The 24,421-nt window shown below is 41.8% G+C and overlaps 1 protein-coding gene across 2 annotated transcripts in view; it reads right to left on the reverse strand.

Moving 5' to 3' along the window:
• Positions 1-22,192, reverse strand: part of PDE11A (phosphodiesterase 11A) — a 316,746-nt gene extending 294,554 nt beyond the window's left edge. The window contains exon 1 of one of the 2 annotated variants that reach the window (XM_024561537.3): positions 20,979-22,192. In XM_024561537.3, coding sequence (XP_024417305.2) covers positions 20,979-21,899 — 921 coding nt within the window. In that variant the 5' untranslated portion in view covers positions 21,900-22,192. The remainder of the gene's footprint in view (positions 1-20,978) is intronic. The other variant, XM_045196309.2, reaches the window with a different exon arrangement.
• Positions 22,193-24,421: the final 2,229 nt, after the last annotated feature.

The raw sequence follows: 24,421 nt of genomic DNA on the forward strand, positions 1-24,421 counted from the left end.
CTTCCTTTCTTGAGTTCCGTGAGATTTCCCTACATGTTATTTCCAGGATGTTATCTTCTACTCCACTAACTATTGGGTTGCCAAAAAGTCCATATGTTTTTTTCTGTAAAATAAAAGACACATTTTTCATTTTAACCAATAACTTTATTGATTCAGATAGTTTGAGTATATCAGATATCTTCCACATGGTATAACGTTGATTGTTCTCAATTAATGTCTTGATTTGATTGCTATCAACTTCAACTGGTCACCCAACCATGGAGCATCGTCCAGTGAGAAATCTCTAGTGCAAGACTTTGCAAACCACATTTGACATGTTTGATCAGTCACAGCACCTTCTCCATACATGGAACAAATCTTTTTTGTGTTTCAGTTGCATTTTTACCTTTCTGGAAATAGTAAAGCATAATATGCCAAAAACATTGCATATTATCTTCTATCTTCAATATTTAAGTGATTACATAAAAATTCACCAATTTTGATAAGTTTTTTTAAATGCACACTGATATGACAGCTGTTTCAAATGAAGTTTCAAATGGGAAAAAACAAACTTTTTGGCCAAGCCCATATTTTCTGTTGCTTCAGTGGGTGTCTGCTCCCAGCAGCAAACCAGTCCATGACTAAAGTGACAAATGTCCCAAAGAGCATCCCCTCCAGTCAAGCAGCAAAAAAGCTTGTGAACCAATAAATCACTGTTACAGCTATAACTTCAATGCCCTATTTATAGCTTACCTATAGTTCCCAAAAAATGTCACAGTAAAGAGAAATGTGCACTTTATTCTAGGATGATGTGCTTGCTTATAATGCACCAGAGTCCAGGTCTTTTCTCAGAGACAGGTGTCCATCTCTTACTTTACAATGCACATATGCAATTTTAAGATCTGCAGAGAATTACTCTAGCTCTGCCTTGAAAGTTATCAATACCTCTAAAATATCATGGGAAATCTGCTAACAATTTCCTCCAGTTAATTTCTAATGATGTGAAGAGTCTCAGCAAGTTTTGGAACTGCCCAGTTGTGATGAAAAATGAAATGGTTTCATTTTTAAAGAAACCATCCAGGTAGTACACTCACAGCCCAGCATCCAGAAATATCGACTGTGCATCTTCGTCAGAGTTGTCTCAAAACTCCTTACTCTTGTTTATACACCACAACAGAGACTAGGTTGTGGTGCTCAGGAATACAAATTGTGGCTCCAAACAATCTGGGTTCAAACCCTGGCTCTCCAAACCCTGTATGTTCCTGGGGAAGTTATTTAAGCTTTCTGTATCTGTTTCCTCAACTGTACAATGCATTGATAACAGACCTGCCTTACGCGATTGTTGTATGAAACACATGAGTTAATATATATAAAAGTGCTTAAATTAATGCCTGGCATGTAGTATGCTCCTTATAAATGTTAGCTATTACTACTATTATTATTTGCTTTCACAGGTATTACCTGAGGCACTTGTCCCAATCTCTCCAAGGACGATACAATTGCTGGGATCTTTGCAACTAAATAATCAATATCGCCTGATGTCAATGGATGTGAATTGCTAACACAGCTTTTGAAAAGCATTCTAACAGATTTCTGAACTTCATATTCTGTTAAAGAGCCACCTTTTTCACAAACAGGACTAAGACAGCCTTGAGTATGCGAGCAGAACATGAGTATAATCCTTAATATCTCCCATAGTAGCAAACACATAGAGTCCAGATACGAAGTCAGACAACTTGGGTTTGCAGTCTGGCTCTGCCACTTACAAGCTGTGTAAACTTAGGCAGCTTACTAAAACTCCCAAAGTCCAGTTTCTTCATGTGTAAAATGTGGAAGGCACTGGTATCTATCTCATACAGCTTTGTGAGGATTAAATGAGATGCCTAAATCTAGCACGGTGCCCGGCACATAGCATGTACTCAATCAATGTTAGCTGTTGCTATTAATTTTTCTCTGGTTTGGCTAGTCCAGTTGATAGGAGTTTTTGCATGTATTAATTGAAAAACAACTTATATTAACAGTTGATACTTTAAGGCCCATAAACTATAAGGATAGAGCTTTACTAGCAGAAATCTTTTCTTGTGCCATTATAATGTCAGATTTAGTTCACTTGAAGAGGCATTTTTGGAAGATTTTATTATAAACTTTACAATATAAAACTATCTTGGAGTAGTTGTCTAAGAAATGTATAGAAAGAAATATGTTGAGGAAGGGGTTGACCTCTGTAATAGAATCATCAATGCTTTCTTTCTACTTAATTTTTGTTTGCTTTTATAATTTAAGAATCAGGATCAGAACTTCAGGATGACAAAATCATAGAGTTAGAAGGTTAAAGGATGTCTTAGCTGAGGAAGGCTGTTGACTGCCCCATCCAAGCCTGGCAGACATGGTTTGCCTTGGGCAAAGCCGAGCTAGTCAGTTCATCTTTGCTTACCTTGTAGCTTTCCTTTATTTTCTCAGTCCTTGAACCTGTCCTGGTCCCATCATTGCTCTTACCAAGTGGTCAATTTATTTCTGTTAGTGTAACCTGCTAATTAACTTGTTCACTGCTGATGGGCTCTCAGAGATGTTTGGAGATTCTTATAGTTGGAAAGACCAGAAAGAATGAGGGGAGTTAAGCTATAATAGTAGACCTGTCAGTTGTGAAGTCATTAGTTTAGGGCTGAGGCCATTCATTGCCCAATATCCTTTGCGCACTATTCCTATACATAGGGCTATCATTCCTGTGAGCTCGTTAGTGCTTTCAGATTGAATTATGTATAAGAGCACTCTTCAATATTTGACTTGGAGACAAAAAGACTCAAATCCTACAATATAATAGTTGGCTATATCCTCTATGGCAGTCAATGGGAAGACCCAGAAGCTAGCCCAAACACAAATCATTTCTTTCTGAAAAATATCACTCAATGGAAATACCAAGGAATGGCTTGTCTCCAGCCTTCCCCAAAATATGTAAAGACAATGTGTTACTATGCAAACAGAGGTTATTACAAGTCCCGTAGCCTACACTTCCAGCCAGAGGGCAGCACTGAATTCATCCTATCACATTCTGGAGCAGCCACTGGTAACACTATAAGTGGCTCAGACATGGAGCTCATTCAACTCTAAGCAAACCTTGCTACAAAACTACTCATTTTACTACTTGAGTAGAATTGTTTGGTAAGGTTTCTAATCTTTGCTTCCACAAGCAAGATGAAATTTTAGAGCTGGAAGAACCTTAGAAATTATTTCTGCAGCCCCCTCATGTGACATGTGAAGAGCCTGAGCTCCATCCACAGTGACCGGGTCATCTGCCCAAGTTTCCATGGATGACAAGTGCCAGCAGCTCAGATCTGTGTCCCTCTCCTGTTCAGGGGTCTTCCAGGGTTCTTTGCCTTCGGAGTGAAGGTGACTAGAATAACAAATTCCTCGAATAATCTAGCCCACCTTTCTGTCCACATTCTGAGTGGGAAATGGTTAAGTGTGAATTTAAACCCTTTAGGAGGCTGATTCAACCACCTAGGTAAAAGATAATGGTGATTTGGTCTGGAGTTTTGTCAGCTGAGGAGAAAAATGGATAGGCTTGAGATCTATTTTAAAGAGTGAGTAAAAATAACTTTCTGATAGCTTGGGATATATTGGGTGAATAAAGGGAAAGAATCCAAAATGATGCCTATGTTTCTGCTTGGGCAACTGAGGATAACTGAGGGTAAGGAAGATAAGACTGGGGCAGGAGTGAAGGGCAGGGGAGAGTGGTGAGAGAAAAGGTCTCTCAATGTTTTGGATGTAACAACCTATTTGAGAGGTGGCCCAGCGTGTGTGAGAGGAGGAATGACTCTTCCTCCTCCTCTGGATTCCATAAGGAGAGATTTCTCCTAACCTCTCTAGCCTTTGGACCACCCCCCACCTTGCTCTTCACTATGGAAGTAGGGTAAGTGGTATCATTAGGGCTCTAGGGAGACTAACTGGGCATACACAGCCAGCCCTTAATTTTCTGGAGTCAGGCTGCCCACAAGGAGCATACCTCTGCTGTGTTCCTCAATGCTGTAAGTTTCAAAGGGATAGGCCCCTTGTGTGGGGAGGGCTACGGCCTTGTTTATATCTGGGAGGGTAGGTCTATCTAATTCTGGAAGTACTGTATAAGCCCATAAATATAAGCCTAGACTCCAGTATCTGCTTACTAAGTTACAAATGTGATATTTTAATGTCCTGTTTCCTCTTTTGTTGTTTCTCATTGTAGTCACATGAGGGCAAAGAAGAGTCGCGTTATTCATTGGGTCTTGTCAGAGCCCCAGTGTGGCAGCAAGAATGCTGGAGGAGTACAGAGCCCTAACTCTAACACGTAGGGCCCTGTGGCCTCAGAGGAAGGCCTGAGTGCTTGCTTCCCAGTTTATAAAAGGAAGAGCATAACACCACCCTTACCTCTCGCACCAGATCATTACAAAGGTCACATGAGATAGTTCTGTAGAGTGCCAGGCTCAAATTAATATTCAAATATTCAAAACACCATTTTTAGCTCAAAAAGCACTTACTAAGGAATGTAAATGTAGAACTTCTGCAGAGAACACACACAAAAATGGACAAACTAATATTACTACTGAAATAATAATTATTTTAGATATTTTAGCACATGTCTCCTTAAGTAAATAGTGGTTTATCAAAGGTGACAGGCATGCAGGAAAAAAGTCATTAATGTTCATTTATTCAAGCTTTCCTATTTCAAATGTTGAAAAACTGCCTTATGCTTTAGCTTTTTACATTTACAGAAAATTGGAGAATTAGAAATACATTCCTGACAAATGGATTCCTCTATGAAGAAAGGGAAAAATTGTCTTTCACAAAGCTGGAGTGGTTTACAAAACAAAAACAAAGCTTCCACACACAAGCCAGGCGCTGCTTTCTGCTAGAAAATAATGAAGCAGAGAGGCAGGTGCTAAGGTTCAATGTGGTTTTCAGTAGGAGGGGATGGCGGCTCTAGGAAGAAAGCCACACGGTTTACAAAGCGCTGCCGACATTCCCTTCCATGGGTTGTCACGGAAAGGCAGCAAGTCCTGTGACTGAATTTTACAAGTGACTAAGCAAGTTTCAGAGCATTCATGTGTTGAGGGAGAAACAATATAATAAACAGAGGTGATTAAATCCCACCAGCTTCCTGGTGGATTCAGGTGAATGAAAATACTTCTTTTCTGTGTACAAAAACAAAACCAACAAAAGAACCCCCCAGGGGACATTCACCATGAAGAACTTCAGGTTAACCGAGACAAGACCTCAATCAAGCAGCCTGAGAGGCACTAGCGTGGTCACCACTGCGTTGCCACTGTAAAGAAACCCTGGTGGTCCTAGGCCAAAACACATACCAAAGAACGAATACCTACCATTGTTCTCACTTTAATAAAAGTTTGGATGTTGGTATACCGAGTTTTTAAATACTAATTTCCTTGTCACTTGTTTACTTAGAATGTACTTGAGGGGCAAGAATTTTTCATATGGGAAGGTACTGGCGCACAGGAAATAAATTACAACCGCATGGGGTAACAGTTTGAAATGTAATTAAAATCTGTGTGTTTTACAAGAAAAACAAATATTTCATGTACCTGATTTTAAAATGAGAAAGAAACGTACAATCACAGGCCATATGGAAGTTAAAATTTAAAAAAAAATTTTTAAACTCTGGAGTTTTCTAAGTGAAACCTATGAGATTTTAAAATTTTATTTGAAATTAAAAACGGGACAAACACTTATTTTCATGTTATATCCATTTTATGTCAAGGTCATTAATGTCAAGGAGGGCAAGAAGAGGACAGGACAAAAAGAGAAGAAAGAATAAAGAAAAAGAGAGACTGGTGAGATGGAGAATAGTGAGTGGAAGGGAGGATGGGAAAGGGGGAGGAAAGGGTGGAAGTTGGGAGGGCCAAGGGAGAGCAATTACACAAAGGTGTGGGGTGTCAGAAGAGAGGAAGTGGAAAGAAATGGAGAGAGGAAAGGAAGACAGAGGAAAAGGAAGGAGGTTGAGGCAAGTCAGCAGTTCAGAGGTTTCTGAAATGCGTGGGGTAAATGTATTTATTGACACTATTGTTTTGTGAACTTTGAAGCATGAACAATTGTGATCACTGTCTCTGGAAATGGCATTTAACTATTTAACACTGCTGGTCACAGATGACTTTAGAAGAATTGCATACTTCTCAAAGGACTGAGTATTTTCCACGGGAATAATAGATAATGTAAATAAAAATGTCTAAAGTCCAAAGAGGAATCTGACGATCTTGCATGATGCTTCCTGGAAACAAGTACAGACTAGAGAAACGTGCTTTTGGTTCTTTGGGGGAAACAGAGTTGGTGGTGGTGCTGCTGTTTCATTTGCTTTCATCAAGGCTTGGTGCTAGGTTCTCTATATACATTAAATTGGTTTAAATTACATCCCTCAAGTCAGAGAGCTCCCAGTCTGACCTTATATACTATCCCTAGTGAATCATCTCCCTTTAAAGGCATCACTACTGTTAAGTAAATTTGAAAGCAGAATACATCTCCTTTGCTACAAAGTTGCCATTGTTAGCTACATACTCCTGTTTTCCAAAATCCCCCAGACCTGTTATATTAGTTATAGCTGAACCTTTTCTGTCTTGCTTTCATCTTCCCAACTCTGTTCATTCTTCTTCCCTACTGGTAGTAGGGGAATTGCTTGGTTCCCTGTGCCTTCCTTTCTCTAACACATTCCCAGCCTGGAACATCATAGACCTGTATTTTACACTTGACCTGGGGACCCAACCTCTTCCTATGTATAAGAGAGTGAGAGGACACTTGGCCTATAAATGGCATAGGTCAGTATTATTAGCTAAATCCCTCGTCTTTGACCTAGTAGCAACCTAGTAGCAGTACCTAGGCCACTTGCCCTTGTGACAGCATTCTCAATTACATTCTTTTTTCTCATTTATTCATACAACAAATATTTACTGGGTACCTAACTACTACATGCCACACACAGGGAATGCTACAAAGCCAAAAAAGTCATAGCATCTGCCCTCAAGGACTTCACAGTCTAATGGAAAGGCAAGTGAGCCAAAACTTTTATTACCAAGATGGAATAAATAGCAAGAGTCATATGAGCAAAGTGCTATGGAAGTTGGTAGGAAAATGATGAACTTCCATGGGGAGTTTGGCATCCTAATTATTCTTTCTCACAATTGAAGCCTTGGTATGGGTGCCACCTGGGAATGGCTTTGTGGGTATGCAACCAGAGCAGCCACACAGGATCCTATGCTGAGAAGTCCACCCCCAACCACCACTACTTGAAGGTGACGCTGATTTAGTGTTTTGTACATGAAGCCTGATGGAGCATGCCCCAAGGGCTCACACACAGTTCCGCATGCTGCTGGTTCTTGGCCTCCTGCTCCCTGCCCAAGCCCCTTGATCTCTACCTCTTTCTACCCGGGGATGCAACAGGGTCAGGTTGATGGGGGATGAAAAAGGGAGGGTGCCCACATTCTGCTGTTGCCCCCCATTCCCAGTGAGGTCATGGGCATGGAAATGAGGAGGGTCAGGGGCTCTGCGGTGACTCAGAATAGAGCAGGGCACTGGCTGTCCCCATCCCAAGAGAACAGCACAATGGGTTTGTTCAGTAAGCAACTCTGTGGCGCCTCACCCACCTCCATCCAGGTATGGAGCATGTTCTGTCACAGAGATTACAATCCTTTGGGCTTATCTATCTGTCATGGGTCATGGTGGCTGGCATGGGAGGATTGACTTCTCTGACCTTTGCCCTTACCCCCATTTTTAATTTTTCATTGGGTCCCACAAATGGGGGAATACATCTCCAAAATGGCAAGGTCTGGCCCCACCCCTCAGACCTTTGAGCTAAGAGGCAACAATCTCCTTAGGAAATTTCCTCCCTCCAGAATCCTAGTCCCCAGTCCATTCTTAACAATGGCCAATAAAACAGTAAAAATCTTTGCTCTCCATGTTTCAGCTCTTTTTTCCAAAGCCCAGCTGATTTCCCCCTCAAATCTTGTTGTGTGGCGTTAATCATGCACATGAGCCCTGGACTGTGGAAACCAGGAGTATCTAACTGAGAGGATGGCTACGACTTGAAGGTCCTCTACTTTGAGCTGCATGCAGAGGCTGGATGGGACTTGGGGCTGGGATCCACTGTGTGGGCAGGGCTAAGCTCTGTTGCCAGCCCCCCTCCAGTTAGGTGTGACCACATGCCTAAGTCCTGCAGTCTAGAAAGACAATAAAACAGGAGCAGGAAATGATGGGGGCCACCCTTAAACCCAACCCATAAAATTTCCCACTTCATCTGTCCATTTCTTCTCCTCTCACCTGCTGACTCGATGTAGATGCTGAGAGCAACACTGGAAGCCCCACACTGAAGTTGTGGAGGTCCAGGAAGAAAGGAGTCCACTGTTGGAGGAGAGCTGCCCATCAGTCAGAAAGACCTGTGCTGAAGCTCACTGCAGAAGGACGAGTAATAACTGTTGTGTTACCACTGTGTGCCGCTGAGTTCAGGAGGTGTAACTTTTAAAGCAACTACAGTTACTCTATGAATACATAGGTATGTGAAAATTTTTGAGAGATACATAAAAAACCCACAAAAGTGAAGAGAAAAGTCAGCCCACCACTCTGAGATTACCTCCATTCATGTTTTGGCATATTATCTTCCGGCCTCTCCCCAGGCACTATTCCAATTACTTTTTTACTAAGTCCTCAGCATGTAATTTCACTGAATCCTGACAACAACCTTTTAAGACAGGGATTGCTACCCCATTTGAGGATTGCAGAAGCTAACAACTGGAGAAGTAAAATGTGAGACAACTCTTAGGTGGTGGGACTGGGAACCAAACCCAGCCTGTCTTTCTGATCCTGAACCTTCCCTCAGGCTTTTGTTGTGAGGAAAACTGGGGTGCTATTGTTTTCTAAATATTTTGTGGGCAATTTCATCTAAGTAAATATTCTATTTTACGATGTACCATAATCTATCCAACCCTCTAGTTGGATGTTTGGGTTGAAAATTTTACACTATTTTAAGTAACACTGCAGTGAGTGTTGCATGTTTGAGATTTAGGAAAGTTGTGAAGCATAATCCCAGATCAGCCATTCATATGGAAAAGTTTCTGTTAACAGTATGGGTGGGCCATAAGTTGGGTGGGACAGGTCTGGGAGATCTCGGGGGCAGGGCAAACAGTGTTAGCCAGGTTGATGGAGTCTCAGATAAGGCACCCACTCAGATATGGCAATCTCACTGTTGGCTCTGTGGTTGAATCTGGATGGATGCGGTTTCTTTAATTCCATAGTTGTCAGATTTCCATTCAACTTGATTTCTGATGGTTCTGAGTGATGGGTGTTCTATAATTTAGCTGTAATTTTGATGTGGTTGTTTAGGAGTTGAGCCATGTTAACCTATGCCACCATCTTGACTGCAAGTCTCTGTACTACATGATTTCCATATAATTCTGCATTAAATTGTACAGGTTCCCTAAGGTTGCTACAAGAATAGATTAATATTGTTATATGACTATATACATGAACACTTGATTCTGCTTATTTCAAGGCTCTCTCTAAATAATAAAATTGGTTGTTTCTTCAACAGAAACTCAAGGTCTTAGGTATAAAACATCCCTACAATGACAATGATTCCTCTTCCCCAGTTGACCTTTTTGCTCTTTAATTTCACATAGCAGATCACCTCAGTTTGGTTAATTTAAAGGTGTAAAAATGTTTTCCTGCCTTTCCTACTTTAATAGGAGCTCCTTGAGTGCCAATTCCTTTGTGCCTATTCAGTGGGACTCACCGAGAGCACGGTAAAAAAGGGGGGGGGGGACAAAATCAGAAGCTGTTCCTCTTGCTTCTTCATTTGAGAACTGGGTGGCAGAGGAGAGAGGGCAGAGAGGCCTTGGCTCCCAGCTGTGCTATCAGCTTCCTCTCCAGAGATTCTGTGCTCCTCTGCCTGCTTGGCAATGCCTGGCACATTCACTGCTGCTGGCTCCTCTCCTCCTTGCTTCTCTGCATGATCATCTCTGGGCCATGATAAAAAAGAGATACTACCTTCTTTGGTTGTTCTGGGCTTTCAAAGACAATGTTCAAAGAAGAGGAAGTGACAGAAGAACCTGACCGCAGTCTCACATACCTAAAGGCAGATTTTAAAAAGCCAGCCTTAACAACTGTATAGCACATATACCCTCTCACTTGGTGGTCCTCGGGAAGCAAAAGGAGAACGAGACTAAGGGGGATATAATGGTACTCCATAAAGGGGCCATTAGAGACCAGGGACTAGAGCTTCCCTTTTCCAGATGACCTTATGCACAAAAGAGTAAAATCTAAGCTGGTTTCCTTAGCAACCCTGGGATAATCCTTCCCACAATATCCCAAGCCTACAGTTCTTAATTCCATTACAGCTGTTATTAAAACTTTAAATATGTAATCATGCACATTAAGTTGCCAAATATCCGTAAAAACCATTAGCTCATTAAACTTGCACAGTCATTTAAATGAAAAAGGGGTATCATGTTATTTCATTAAAATGAAAAAAGTAAAGGTTAAAACATTCTGATAATCTAAGTACTATAGGCATAAGTAGAAAAGAGATAATGCCTAAGTAGAAAAGGGATAATGCGTAGTATTAAAATTAATACCATGTCTAAACAGAAAAACATGAAATAAAAAAGCTTATCTTTTTAGGAAATAGTCAGCACATTTAGCATAAAATTGTGTCATAGATTCCACCTAGCCCAATAAACTGTTAGAGCTTCATTACAAGCACTGAGAGTTAGTGTTCATTCGCTCTTTAATGCCAGCTCCTAGAATTTATTTAGTTTACAAGTACTGGATCCAAATATCGCCATTTTAAAAAATTTCTAGTATTTTGAGAATAAAACTGTAAGTGATAGATCTAAATATTTCATGTGGGAATTTATAGCACAGAAACCCAATGCATACTTTTGAGAACACATATTATACTAGAAAAATAAACAGTGATCAATTGCAAAGAGAGAAAGAAAGAAAGAAAGAAACTTTTTTGTGCTTATCAAGTGCAGAATATGTATATGGCCAGTAAATCCTGACAGTCTAGTGCTCAAGTAAAGCATTTAATTACCTTACATTTTAAAGTAATCTGTACCTGTGCATAAAACATCATGTATGTGTGGTGCTGAGTTAAAATGTACCTGAGATTTGTTTTAATCAGGTATGGTACAACACACGGACATGGGAATGATTGTCATGAAGGAGGAATGCCAAAGTCACAGATCTTTAGAAAGAGGAGGCACAGCATACCGTTCAGGGCCACATGGCGACAGACCAGGTGGGTCAGGATGCAGAAGGGAAGAGGGCAGACTTGGCCCAGAACCTTCACTGGGGTTCTTTCAGGAAGGAATGAGTGAAAGAGGCCAGGTTCCCTGAGTCAGTTTACGATTAGATAATTTGAATAATTCTGACAGATTCTGGGCTGTAGAGGTGAGCCCTAGTTGTCCAGTGCCTGGCTCTAGGGTGACTTGGGGCAGGGGGAAATAGTGGCTTGTGTGAGCATTTGATAAAGGAGACAGATGGAGATGGGGAACTCTGGACAGGTTGGTTTGTGTGCCAAAGGCACACCAGAAAAAGAGTCATCTGCTCTCTCCACTTATTAGTTCGCCCTGGGAGAGGCAGTCTCTCCTGGATCAAGGCTCCCAAGGCCAGAATATCAAGAATACAGAAAATAAGAAAATATAGTCAATACAGGTACTACCACATTTTAAATCACAGTTCTCCTTTTATGTGCAAGGTCGTCCCCAGGACCAGGCCCTATAAATAAAGCCTACTGGACTGTGCATTTGAAAATATTAACAAAGCCTAACATTTCTTACCTTGTCTTTTTGAATATGCTCTCCCATGCTCTCTTTAGAATCTGATGATTGGGTTTAATGATTATATCTTACAAAATACCATATGGGGTAGACACATCTGGACATATTATCCCTATCTTATAGCTGAAAAAACTAAGGCAGAACTGGAAATAGAATCCAAGATTCCTCTCTCCCAGTCTAGAGAATATTTTTATTACACTCTGATGTCTTTTACAGTTTCACAAAGTGATTAGTAGTTTAAGAATTTAATTCTCCAACAAATGGGCTTAATCAGGTAGTACAGGGAAAGGTTTTATAACTAAACCAAAATCATCCTTTCCCTGCACATGTGTTTGGCCCAAGTCACCTCCCATAGAGTTTCTCCTGGGAAATAGAGTATCAAAAATAAACAGAATTACTTGAACAGAATAAAACAACCAAATATCATTATGGGGTTTCTGAGCTCATTTTCAACAGATTTCAATCATTATGCTCTATATACTGCTGGCACTTAGTGTTCAAATCAAAGAAGGAAGGATCGTCGAGGAACATATATAAAGGACCCATGGACAAAGCCAAAGTTGGGTAGGGTTGAGGGTGGGAAGTGGGTGGGGGTGGGGCGGGGGAAAGTGGTGGTGGGAAAATGGAGACATCTGTACTTAAACAACAATAAAAAATCAATCAATTAATTAATTTAAAAAAGAACAAAGAAGGATACTCCCACCTGACTTGGTCTCTACATACACTGACATCCCTGGGGAGTAAGCTAATATCCCTGGTGACTCTGGATAGTCCCCACTTGGCTCTCCAGATGCACTTGCCACCTTTCACTGCCCTATTCTGTGCCTGGAGGCTAACTTCTATGGGCCACAGCATCAGGGCTTTCTTTGCCCTCTGGGCCTCAAACCGAGCCAGGTTCAACCAATGAGTGGCATTGGCAGGAGACAAAGGGTGTGTGGAGGGTAGTATTTCCCTCTCACCCAGGGCCATGGTGACCAGTGGCTGAGTTTCTCTCCCCCAGCACCACAGCTCTGGTTCTCCCAGAGCTATAGCTCTGGCAGTTGCAGCCTCCTCTTCAGATTGAAAGGTGGCAGTAAATTTCTACATAACAAGAGAAGATGTACTATTTGCCCTTAAATACCTTATTATTTCATCTGGGAGGTAGGATGCAGAGGAGGTACAGCAGCCACCCAATTCATTGCAGATAACTATAAGGGAGAGAAGGGAAAGAGATGGCTCTCACTTGGCCATGCCCCAGGGACATCTAATAACTACATCTCGTAAAGAGTTGGGTGTAAATGCAACTGTCTCAGAAGTTATGAGACCTTTTGAGGGTATGTGACACATAATATATATAATCAATAAGTTTGAAAGAGCAATGTTTCTGAAAAATAAATAATTATAAGATAGGTCAACATAATAAAAGGATTCATAAGCCCTATTATAAATATTTATAAGGTTGGTCAATATAATCTCCCATATCTCAAAGGATTTTCAGAGGAAAAATCCTCACGTCTATAAGACCTAAGGCTGCAAGGGGTGTTTTTGCTTCACTAAACTTTGTTATGTGGTGGGATATACAGGAGGAAATTGGAACATGCAGTTAGCCAAAACAGTGGGTTAGCCAAAACAGCTAAAAATGCTGCATCCTATGCTTCTGCCTTGAAGCTGGCAGTGGGCTGTTACTTGTTGTTACTATTTGGTCAGTGGCAGTCTGCTTTCTCTACAACATGGTCTCCATGTAGACACAAGTATGAGAAAAAAAGGGGAGCAGGGAGGAGTCTAGCAATTAACACGAAGATGTGATAAATGCAGAAAGCAATTCATATAATCACCAGTTACCTGGGTTTCATAAGCCCGATTTTTTTTTAAAAGCCTACAAAATGGAGTCCAGTGAGTTAAAAGATGTGTTCAGAGGATGAATTTCCTGGTTTAGCTGTCTAGATTTCCTGACTAGGTGGAAGTTTCTGCTTGGAGGTGGTTGAACTGATCATATAAAGAGGGATCAGTGGTAATTAACTCAATTGCATTAAGTCCTATACAATCCACTGCAGTGAATGACAAATACAAAATCATATCTTGATCTTAAGTCCATAGTCAGGAGGTCATTTAAATACCCAAATACTTATGACACTAAGAAAACAGAAAGGAGCACATTAAAGTATTACAGAAGTTTAAAGGAGGGAGATCATGTCCAATTTGGGTGGGTGGGGCAGGGATTACCAAGACTTTCATGCAATGGGGCTTAAGGGGTGAAAGAATTTAAACTGGCAGAGAAAAGAAGGCAAAGGAACAGATGTAAGTGTGCACACAGTAGTCAATCACCAGTACACGCCACAAAAGGAGTGGCAGGCAGGAAATGTCTGGAATATGGAGATCTGTTTGAATCCCAGCTCCTTTACCTCCCAGCTGAGTGACTTTGAGCAAATTACGTAACTTTTCCAAGCCTCAGTTCCTCCTTCTGTAAAATGGGGGTGGTAGTAGCTACCTCCAGGGCTCGTTGAAAGGATAAAAAGAGGTAATGCTTGCCAATGAGCTGATGCCTAACTCATAGTTCCCCGAACTATGCTAGTTTCAGTGCTCTCAAAATGTAGTTATTGTTAATCAATAGTCAAGCTCCAATTTCCCTTTTGACTACCAGTATATTTAAATTTTCTTAAATTGACACCCTGAGATATCTCAGAAGTTCCTCATTTTTTCCTTCAGTTGAAAGAGATTTCTTGTACCAAATTTGCAACAGCCCAATGCTATATTTTATGCTAGAAAATAGAATTTATCATTAATGTATGAAACCACACTGTTCAGTCATCAAAGACAGCCAATTAATAAGAAACTCTTGGAGATACAGAAAATATACTTTTTATGCCAGGAAACCTTCTTACTCTCTTAATCCTTAAAATAAATAAATTAATTGATTAACTAATTAATCAATTAATTTAGCGTAAATGCCTATACATGAACAGGAAACAAAGTTTGTCCTAAAATATTGGAACTCCAACCTCCTACTTTATGACTAAACTGCTTCTCTTACGATTCAAATTCTACTTTCCAAAAGAAGGTGGTTATATTGCAAAACACCACTCAAAATAAGTGTCTAAGTAGCAAGTAGGGGATCTCAAAGACCTTGTTGACTTTCCCATAAAACAACTCAAAGCTATTTCAGAGGAAAGCTTCCTATGACTCTTCAACACTATATTAAGCACAAAATACTAACTTCCAAATTAAGCCAGCCTGGGAAATAAACAGGTGACCCAAATCTCAGGACCCAAAATAAACTGGTCAGATTAGTAAACATTTAACTTATGGGTTGGGAAAAAATTAAGTTAACCTTAAATTACCTCCCCACGATTCTGTAGGAACTGCACTTTTCTGTAATCTATTCTCACGTACGAAACAGCAAATGCAATTTGTCACTGTGTTTATCATACGCGTGTGTCTGTTAGGAAGAGGGGCCGAAATAGAAGTGTTTCCTGCTTCAAGCACAAAATCAATTCTGATTCTGAGGTAGTGAATATGTTTGTGGGCTTGGGGGAATTTTTCAAACACTACATGCAAAGCTGAAATAAAATTTCATGAAACTCCTTTATAATCCTAGTGTTGGAGTGGGATCAACAGCTGCCTCTTAAGCAAATGCCAGTAACTTAATCACAGAGCTGTAAACCCGTGTCTGCCAGCACTGGCTCATTAGGGAATGAATCATTTTTGTCACTGATTTTCTAGCTACATGAAATTAGTCTTTTCTGGGGCCAAACACTTTTCAATGCAGTTATTTCAATAGAGATTATTCTAAAATAAACTAAAAAAATAAAATTCAGTGAAAATTAATTATTAAATGTTATTATTTATATTATTATTTAATGTATAGGATAGGAGAATGCATCATTAAATACAACTTTGTGTATAATATTTGGTTTTGTTTTCGATCTCCTCTCTTCAAGGATAAGCAATCAGCCTTCCTTTCTTATATCATGAGAAAGCAGAGCAAGATATGAATGAGCAAAGATGAAGACAGAGTAGTCCTGGCAGAAAGGATGAAAACACACAAATAGAAGGGCACTATCCTGGCAGTGAAAATGGCACACAATTTAATTAGGGTGGAGCTAAGGCCTTGGGAAAGCAGCAGACACTGGGCTGGAATAAAATTAAACTTTTTCACCTAAGACTCAGTATGACTCAGAATCAGGGCCAGGCTCTTGGGCGTGTGACCAGTGAAGTTGCGGGGGCTCCCTGAATGAGATTTAATTTGATCTTTGAATTTGTGCTTTGAATCTGTGCTTTGGAGTCCAATGGGACAATGCTGTGTGAGCCTGGAGCTTGAAGCCTCAGCTCACACTCAGTCTCCTCTCCCACTGCTTGCCCAGGACTGGTTCTCGGCCACTGATCCCTACTCTCCCGTGTCCTGAGCCCCACCCAGACTAACCACGTGTCAACCCTGCCCTGTGATGAGGAGCCACAGCCAGGTCGCATTGATGGGGGCAGAGGCCCGCATCCCATGTCTGCCATTGCCCTCTGCTCTTAGTTGGTGTGTGGGTGGGAGTGTGGGAAGGGTCAAGTGCACACCCATGCCATCAAGGACAAGAGCAAGGCTGTATTCATCCCAACCCAGAGCTAACAGCACCTTGGTGAATTCAGTAGGCAACACAACAGGAGCCTCTCACCCACCCCCAAGCCAGGTACTAAGAATTTCTCAGCATGGAAGTTAAAATTACATGGGGGTCTCATATCTGTTGTGGTTTGGGCAGCAGACCCTTAAGGAGGGAAGCTTGGTTTCCCACCTCCAGCCAGGCTCCTGCTTTATCATTTTGGACTGAGTTCCACAAATTATATAGGTGGCTCTACTTAAAATCTTTATTTATCCAGCATCTTTTCCTGTTCTTATTGACATCATTACCCTTCTCCATACCCCCCAGGTTTAGAACCTCTGAGTCATCATTGACTTCTCTCTGTGCTAGCCCCAGTCCACACGCCGGACATCTCCCATGTGTCCCCTGCTGCCCTCCCCCCGTTCCTGCTTTAGTCCAGTTGTTCATCGTGGCTCTACCAGACCACCCTTACAGACTCCTAATTATTCTCACAGCTTTGAGCCTCCTCTTGTTCAATCCATTCAACCACTGCGACCAAGTAACCCAAAACATCACTCCAATGATGCTAAAATGTTTTTAAGGGCTCCTGCGGCCTACGATAAATGAAGCTCAAATTCGTTAGGTATTCAAGGTCCCTTCTTATTTTGCCCTCACTTTTGAATATTACTTTTAAACATTAACTCTATAGAATATGCAATACTTGGCCAAATTAAACCACTCACTGTCCCCTATACATATTTTGGGCTTGTTCATCATCATAACGCTGCTGAAGCCATTTTGCTGTACCTTGATCACTTCCCCTGATGCCACAACCATCTCCAACAATAAAATCTAACTCATTTCCTAGCTCAAATGGCACCTCCTCCATGAAGTCTTCTATCATGAGCCCAGTCACAATGTGATTTCACTTTCTTCTAACACTAATGCCATTATTTGTGTCATTAAGTACAGCTTGGCATTAGTAGTCCGTGAATAGCACACGCCCCTTGACTGGAAGTACTTGAAATGCGAGATGCATGTCCTCTCACCTTTGTGCACCCACAAGCCTCTGATCGGAGCCTTAGGTATAATGGGCACTGAGTGTGTGTTTGTTGGAACTAATGAATTAATGAATTTGCTGTGTAAATAGACCAGGTTTTCTGAAAGTCTGGCACACCTGCAGCCGTTCTTCATCATCCTTTCTCTTCTCGGTTCACCTAGCAAAACATCCTGGATGCTTTTCAAACCAGAAACCCATCATACACCTCTATCATTAATTTTAACACTGACAAAAATATCATCTCACACTTTTTATTAACATTTAAAGTGCTGTGTTCTGTATGTTTAGAATAATCTCAAAGAAAACACCTGTTACTTGAATGCTCTTATTTTCAACCTCTTGAGGGCAATTTTTTCATTACTAAATTAAAGTGACTGTTTAATAACTTATAACTGTCAGGGGAAAAAATAAATGGCAGCCACTGAGATCCATACTATGTAACTAAAATAATTTTTTTCCCTCTTGCAATTCTTTATTTGTCTCCAAATTTCAAGTCTGTTTTTTATGACTAATTAAATAACGTAATGAAAAATAATGAAAGAAACTGAGGAGTATTTTTCCTGCCAAAACTTTCACTCAACTTTAGTATTTCATTAAATTATCTATCCTTGACTCCAGAACGCCATGCTTGTTGTCCTAATCTCCTAAGTGTCTTCAGTGCCTTTGTCTCACCGTATTCTGAAACTAATCTAAGAGGATCATCAACTTAATTATCCAATGATTTGAATTTTGGAACTCCATGTGATAAATCCATCTCCTGAAGAAAAAACTACACTAGTTGAATCTGAGCAAGAAGCATCTTTAAAATGTAGTAGTTAATAAAGAATCAAGGAGGATGGTTATATTTTTACATAGAAACTTCATGATGTTAACAATACATGATGAGAATTACAATAACACCATGATAAAAGAACGTGCATTTGGAAGATTGTCAGTTTTCATTAAGGGAAATCTATACCAGCAGAAAACGGGTGGGGGAAAATGCTAGAACTTGGGAAGGATGCAACGTCAATACAACTTCATAAAAAGTTTATCCTGCATGAGTGACTTAGAGGAACAAAGAGTAGAACTTTTGATCCGGTAGGCTAGGTCAAGTGTTATCAATCACATTTAGAGAAATCTTTAGTAGAATGTAAAGCTAAGTAAAATGTACTTAATTTAAGGGTGGAGCATAGCTCAGAAAAAGACTAGGCTGGTCAAAATGTGCTAAATTCACTTCTCAGTCCCTGATAAGGAGAAAAACCAATTGAAAATGAGATAAAAGAAAGAAAAAGAATACTAGCAAACTAGATATCATCAAAGTCGTCATTTCCTGTTACCATTTTCTGAGTAATTGTATATGCCAGGTAATGTTTTGGAGAATTTAATGTAATATCTCATTTTATTTTCAAAACAATAATTTGTCATAGAGGTGTTATTCCCACTTTGCAGGTCAGGAGACTGAGACTCGGAGATCACAAAATTCTCCCAAGGTCACAGTAGCAGTGTCTGTGATGCACCATAATGAAGAAAAGAAGTAGTCTCATCAAAGAGTAGTGTAAGTAACATAAAAAGCACACCAGGTTAAAAATACATAGTGGAAGCCAATGGGAAAAGAAAGGAGAAACTTTCCAAGCAGATTGAAATGAATACAAGGAGGGAACTAAAATCTTTAACTCTCAACCCGTGTAACACCACCCTTCTCTTCCCTGCCTTTGCCAGCCCTCCCATCAACCTGGTCTCACAGTCATCATTACTACCCTGGTGGGAAACAAAAGCAGTACCTCCCCTGTCCCAACATCAGCTTTCAAATACCGAAAGGCAACTTGGCTTTACACTCTGTCTTCAGGGTAAGAATAAGGCCCAGAAGAAACAGCTGCTGAAAATCTTATTTTCTATGCCTGTGATAATGCCTGCGGCCACAGTTCTAGTCAGCAAGAGGACAAGTTAACTGCTGAGGAAGCCAGGAATTATGCTCTTGAAGAAAAGACAGTACATGAAACAGTATTAAATAAAAGTTAGGATCTGAAGGAGGGGAGTAAGAAATAAAAGCTATGTAAATGGAAGAAAATCAGTTGGTGAAGAATAAGAAAAGTAAAAGCAAGAAAGAGAAAAGACTGAAATTCTAGGCTGTAATAAATATCATCTAACTAGAAAGGGATTTTATTTTAGGCCAAGCATGCAAGAAGGATGTGGAAATACTGGAAAAGAAGAGTTTATGATACAGAATCTTCAACCTATCAATTATTAAATGCTCTTATTTCTTCCCACGGTTTTCTGGGATTGTAGGAAAAAAAACCAGACAGTTGTTAAAGATTATTCATGGTTAATTGACTTAAACCTGTCAGTCTTCAAGAAGTGTATAATGAATAATGCACCTAATCAATAACAAAAGGTTAACAAAAATGGTATTTTGACAAGCATCCCTTAACATTAAAGGGTTATACTGACATCTCACAAAAACATGAAACTTGGTTTTAGTACAAGCTAATCAATTTTCTATGTAAGACTGTCAACTTTCAGATGAAATAAAAACTTTGTCCTTTCATGTCCTTCCCCCCACATTTGCTATTCTGATCAATAGCAACCAAACTCTAGAAAAACATGCAGCTCTATTAACGACTAAAAGAAGTGCTCATCTATCAATTCTTATGAACCCTGAAGAAGTCTCACAGAAAGTGGCATCCAGTGTCACCATGTCCAGTGAATAGATAATGAAGGAATTAGAACTGACCGGCTCTTGGATCCAGGATCTAATATCAAGTTCAAATCACTGTGAAAATGAAAATCTTGGTTAGAAATACCAGATGACAGCATGTTGGGTTTCCTTTTCCACTTGAAACTAGCATATTTACCCTGCTCCTTGCCTTCAAAGTTGCTAGAAAAGTTTCAATTTTTTTGTTTCACAAACTAAAATACTGTTCAGTCCTGTTAAAAGCTGATTGCAGATAATCTGTATTCCAGCCTAAAGATAAATAATCCTTCTACTTGTTCAACTTCTGTAAACTCAACAACAAAACAGTTAAAATAGATGCTAAAAATGCACAAGTAAGTCAGAGGCCCATTCTTTTCCTGACCTTCCTTGTCTTCCTCCTCTTCTCTACTTTGGAACTCATGCAACTGTAAACTAGAGAAGGGGACAGGAAAGCAGGTAGGCACTTTGTTCCCTTTCCAACCACGAATGAGAATGAAATGCTTTATGGTCCCAAAAAGATATCAAAGATGCCAACATGCCCATATTCTTGAGACTAACACTGGAATTCTGAAGTAGACGTCTTTTTCTATCACCCCACAAATGCACTCTAAAACCACACACTGTTATTCTTAAAGACAAAGTATCTTGACAGAGAACACATGGTATTATTGGATGAAAAATGAAGCTCTTGGGCTACATGAATTTTGCACAAGCCACTGTGTTAGGGCAAGATCATGACATCAGAGATGGTGTAGAAACATTCCAGCTAATCTAATCTCAGAAGGAATTTAAATAGCAAGAATCATATCGTGAAGAGTCTATATTAATGTGCTCCTGGATGCCAAAGGGTAACTGAAGGCTTGGCTCCCAGGCCAATGGGGCTCTGGAAGCGGGACAAGGCAAAGTCCTACCTGGTAGGCATCAGGAATGTTGACCGTCTCTCCATGCTCCCCGACATAGCCAATGATGCCTTTGCCCCAGGGGACCTGCACCTCGTTTGAGTTCTCTGTGCTGCTGCAGGGCAGCAGTGGGGTCCCGGCATGCACATCAAACAATTTGGAGACCAAACTCTTCTTGCCAGCAGCCACCCTTTCCACCAGGAACAGAGAGCAACGGTCAGCGTCTACCATGAGGCAGACGAAGATGAGGATCTTGTAGCTCAGGCTAGTAAGGTCAAGGTCATTGGAGATATCCTTGACCAGTTCGAGAAAGAACTGACGCTCATTATGCTTTTTGAGGTGGCACTTGTAGTCCATGGCCGTAGGGGGATATTGAGGCAGATTCACCCTCGATTCCAGCAGGGCACTGAGAATATGGGCTGTGGTGGGGGGCAGGGAGCTGGCCTTCCGGAGAAGCGCCCTCCGCCGCACACTGCTCAGGGGCTCCTGGGCCCGGGAGGTCACTTGTTCATCGTAGGTCCTGTTCAGGTGGATGGCTTTGGAGCGAGCAAAACTCTTCCTCAGCTCTTTCTGAGAAGCTCTCCGCCGCGGGCTCCCATCGCCCCGGCTGCCACTGGCCCAGCTGGGACTCAGGGGTACCCCACCAGAGTCCCCGCCACCGGGAGTGGGCTGGCTCTTGCCAGAGCCAGTTGGTCCGGTGCCACCATCAATGCTGCTGCTGCTGCTGCTGCCTCTGCCACCGCCGTGAGCCACGCTGCCATTGCCAGCCAGGGTAGGCCTTGGGCCTAAAGCCCCCTGACCCTCACTGTGCCTCTGCAGCCACTTCTGCACCATCTCCTGCTTCCCCTTCCGCATCAAGTAATCTTCAAACAACTCTGGGTGCCCGTCCAGGAAAGTTTCCACCTCCCCAAAGTCCAGGGGGGAAGCTGTCATGGTCCCAGACACAGTTTTCACTGCCTCTCAACACTTGGACCAAATGTTTACCTTTCTCAGCCCTCTAGCTGGTCCTGCACATGTCTACCCCACCAGTCTTCCCAGCTCCGTGCGGAGATTCCGCAGAGAAGTGGATTCCTAAGGGGTTGGGAGGTGCCCCTTCCTTCGGGCTCAGAGAATCCCAAGCCCTCCTGCTCCACACAGGTGCCCCCACCGAGCTGCTGCCCCCGCGGCCACAGGTTCTTCCTAGAAACCCGGAGCTATCACGGTTCCTGCTCGGCTGCTGTCGCTGCTGCTGTAACCAGAGGAGCAGATCTCGGTGAAAGGGAGGTAGGGCAGGACACGCCCCTGAGTGAGGCTCGGAGCCCGGAGGGAGGAGAGCAGTGGGAGGAGTGAGACGCGGGCGCCCGACCAGCCAAAGTCCCCCGCGCAGGTTGCCAGGCTGTTCCTGGAAGAGTCTCTGGTCCGAAAGGATCCGCGCCTGGGAACACGGCCGACTCCCGACTGGAACACGAATTGAAGGAGAAACGCACCTTGTTTCTCCCCCTCCCTCCTTCCTTACCTCCCCAGCCCTTCCTATTCCCAGCCCTTTAGCCCTCCATCGTTTCAAGGAGTCCCCGCGGGGTCCAATGGAAGTCCCCAGTACAAGGCAATGTAAATGTTTTGCAAGAATCAGACCCAGAAGCTGACTGGAGGAACCGAGGACGCTCAGAGACAGGCAGGGTTATTTTTCTGGGATGAGACTCTGGATTGTTGGTTCCTAGGGTTCCTGGGACTGCCAGCTAACACTGCCAACTGCTTGTGTTTCGTAAATATTAATGGAACTGGGTTTACCCAAAATTAGTAAATGAAGTTCCCCTATCTGAGCAATTCATGACTTTAACCAAATTCATGGACCTGGGATTGGAGGGGGGAAGGATAGTACTTGGATTAGGGACCCAACCTAACGGGGGCACATAGCTAAGAGGACTTGAGGATCTCAGGGGCTTCCCTCCAAGCCAGTCCTGCATACAGAGTGATTTCCCTTCTTTTCATGAATGACTTGCCATCTCCTTCTTTCTCCAAGTTTAGGACACCAGCGCTCCCTTTACTCTCAGTGTCCTAGGGCTTGTGGATAAGATTTCTCCTCTGTGGGAGGCTTTTCTTTCTCCTGCTCTAGGGACACTCCGCATCCGACTAGTCTCATCTAGTTAGGCTGAGAATAACTTATGGTTTCCTTTGGGCCCTTTCCAAACCTAGTGGTTAGCATAAGTGATTTGTGAGTTAAGAGGAGCAGGCAGATAACACTTTCTTGAAGCCTAAGGGTCTCCTCTTTTGTGAGAAACAAAAGCAGCTGGAGAACCATCCAGTTTCCTGGAACAGCAGAACAATCTAGAAGTGCTCTTACTGGATGCCATAATGAGGGTAATAAGAAAAGGGCTGTGGAGCAGGTGGATAGCAACTTCTACAGGCTTCCACGTGGCAGGCACCCAGAGGAGACCTACACAGTGAATAAAGCTTACTCCTGGAAGATGTCCTCAGATAAGGTGTGCTGAACAGTTGCCAAGTGTTGATCCCTCTAAATTAACATGTTAATTTAGTCCTCACAACAGATGGAGGAGGTGGGCACTCTTATTTTCCTGTGTTAACAGTGGGGAAACTCTGAGAAACTGAGCAACGTACTCTGGATGCACAGTCAGTAGGTGCCAGAGCTGGGATACGACACATTTAGTTTGGCTTCAGAGTGTGGCACACTCTTGGTCACATCACCAAATGTCTCCCACTAGTGTCAACCAAGTCCTGTCTGTGCTAGGATTAGACCACAAATCAGAAGGAGCAGAGAGGGGGAAAGAGGCACTTGTTCAAAATGATTAAGGGCATGACCTTGGCTGTACAACTATGGGCAAAGACTCTGCCTTCACAGAGCCTGTGCTATGGTGGGGAGACAGCCAATCAACAAATGAGAAAATAAATATGCAGAATAATACAGCATCAGTGATAACTGCTATGAAGAAAACAAGATTTAGCAAAAGATTAAATAAAGGGATGAGATAGTGGAAAGGCCTTTCTGGGGAGAGGACACCTGAGCAGAGATCTCTTCATAGGAAAATGAGGGAATGAGTTATGTTAATGTCCAGGGAAAAGAGTGTACCAGGCAGAGAAAGCAAGAGCTAAAGTAATGTGTTTGGACTATTTAAGAGCAAGCAGGGAGATCAGCTAAAAGACAGTGAACTAAACATAGACTATTGGTAGTTTGGAGCCAACTGTATTACTTTTGTTATTGTTATTATTATTATCCTAAACTAATACTTTGTGGAAACGTCACTGCATGTGGCCACACCTCTGGTAACGTGAGTGATCCATTAGTAAAGATGGTCAGATTGTTATGCTGGAACTGGATTGTAGGGACTCCCAAGGGTTAATTTTAGCATCTCTTTCCCACTCCATGTCCAGTGACATTATGTAACCTGCAATCAGCCATGATGTGACTCTTTACACATGGAAATCAACAAATGCTATGAATCAGGATTTTTTTTCTCCAG

Source organism: Desmodus rotundus, chromosome 2 (genome assembly GCF_022682495.2).
Source record: "Desmodus rotundus isolate HL8 chromosome 2, HLdesRot8A.1, whole genome shotgun sequence".
Taxonomy (NCBI): Eukaryota; Metazoa; Chordata; class Mammalia; order Chiroptera; family Phyllostomidae; genus Desmodus; species Desmodus rotundus.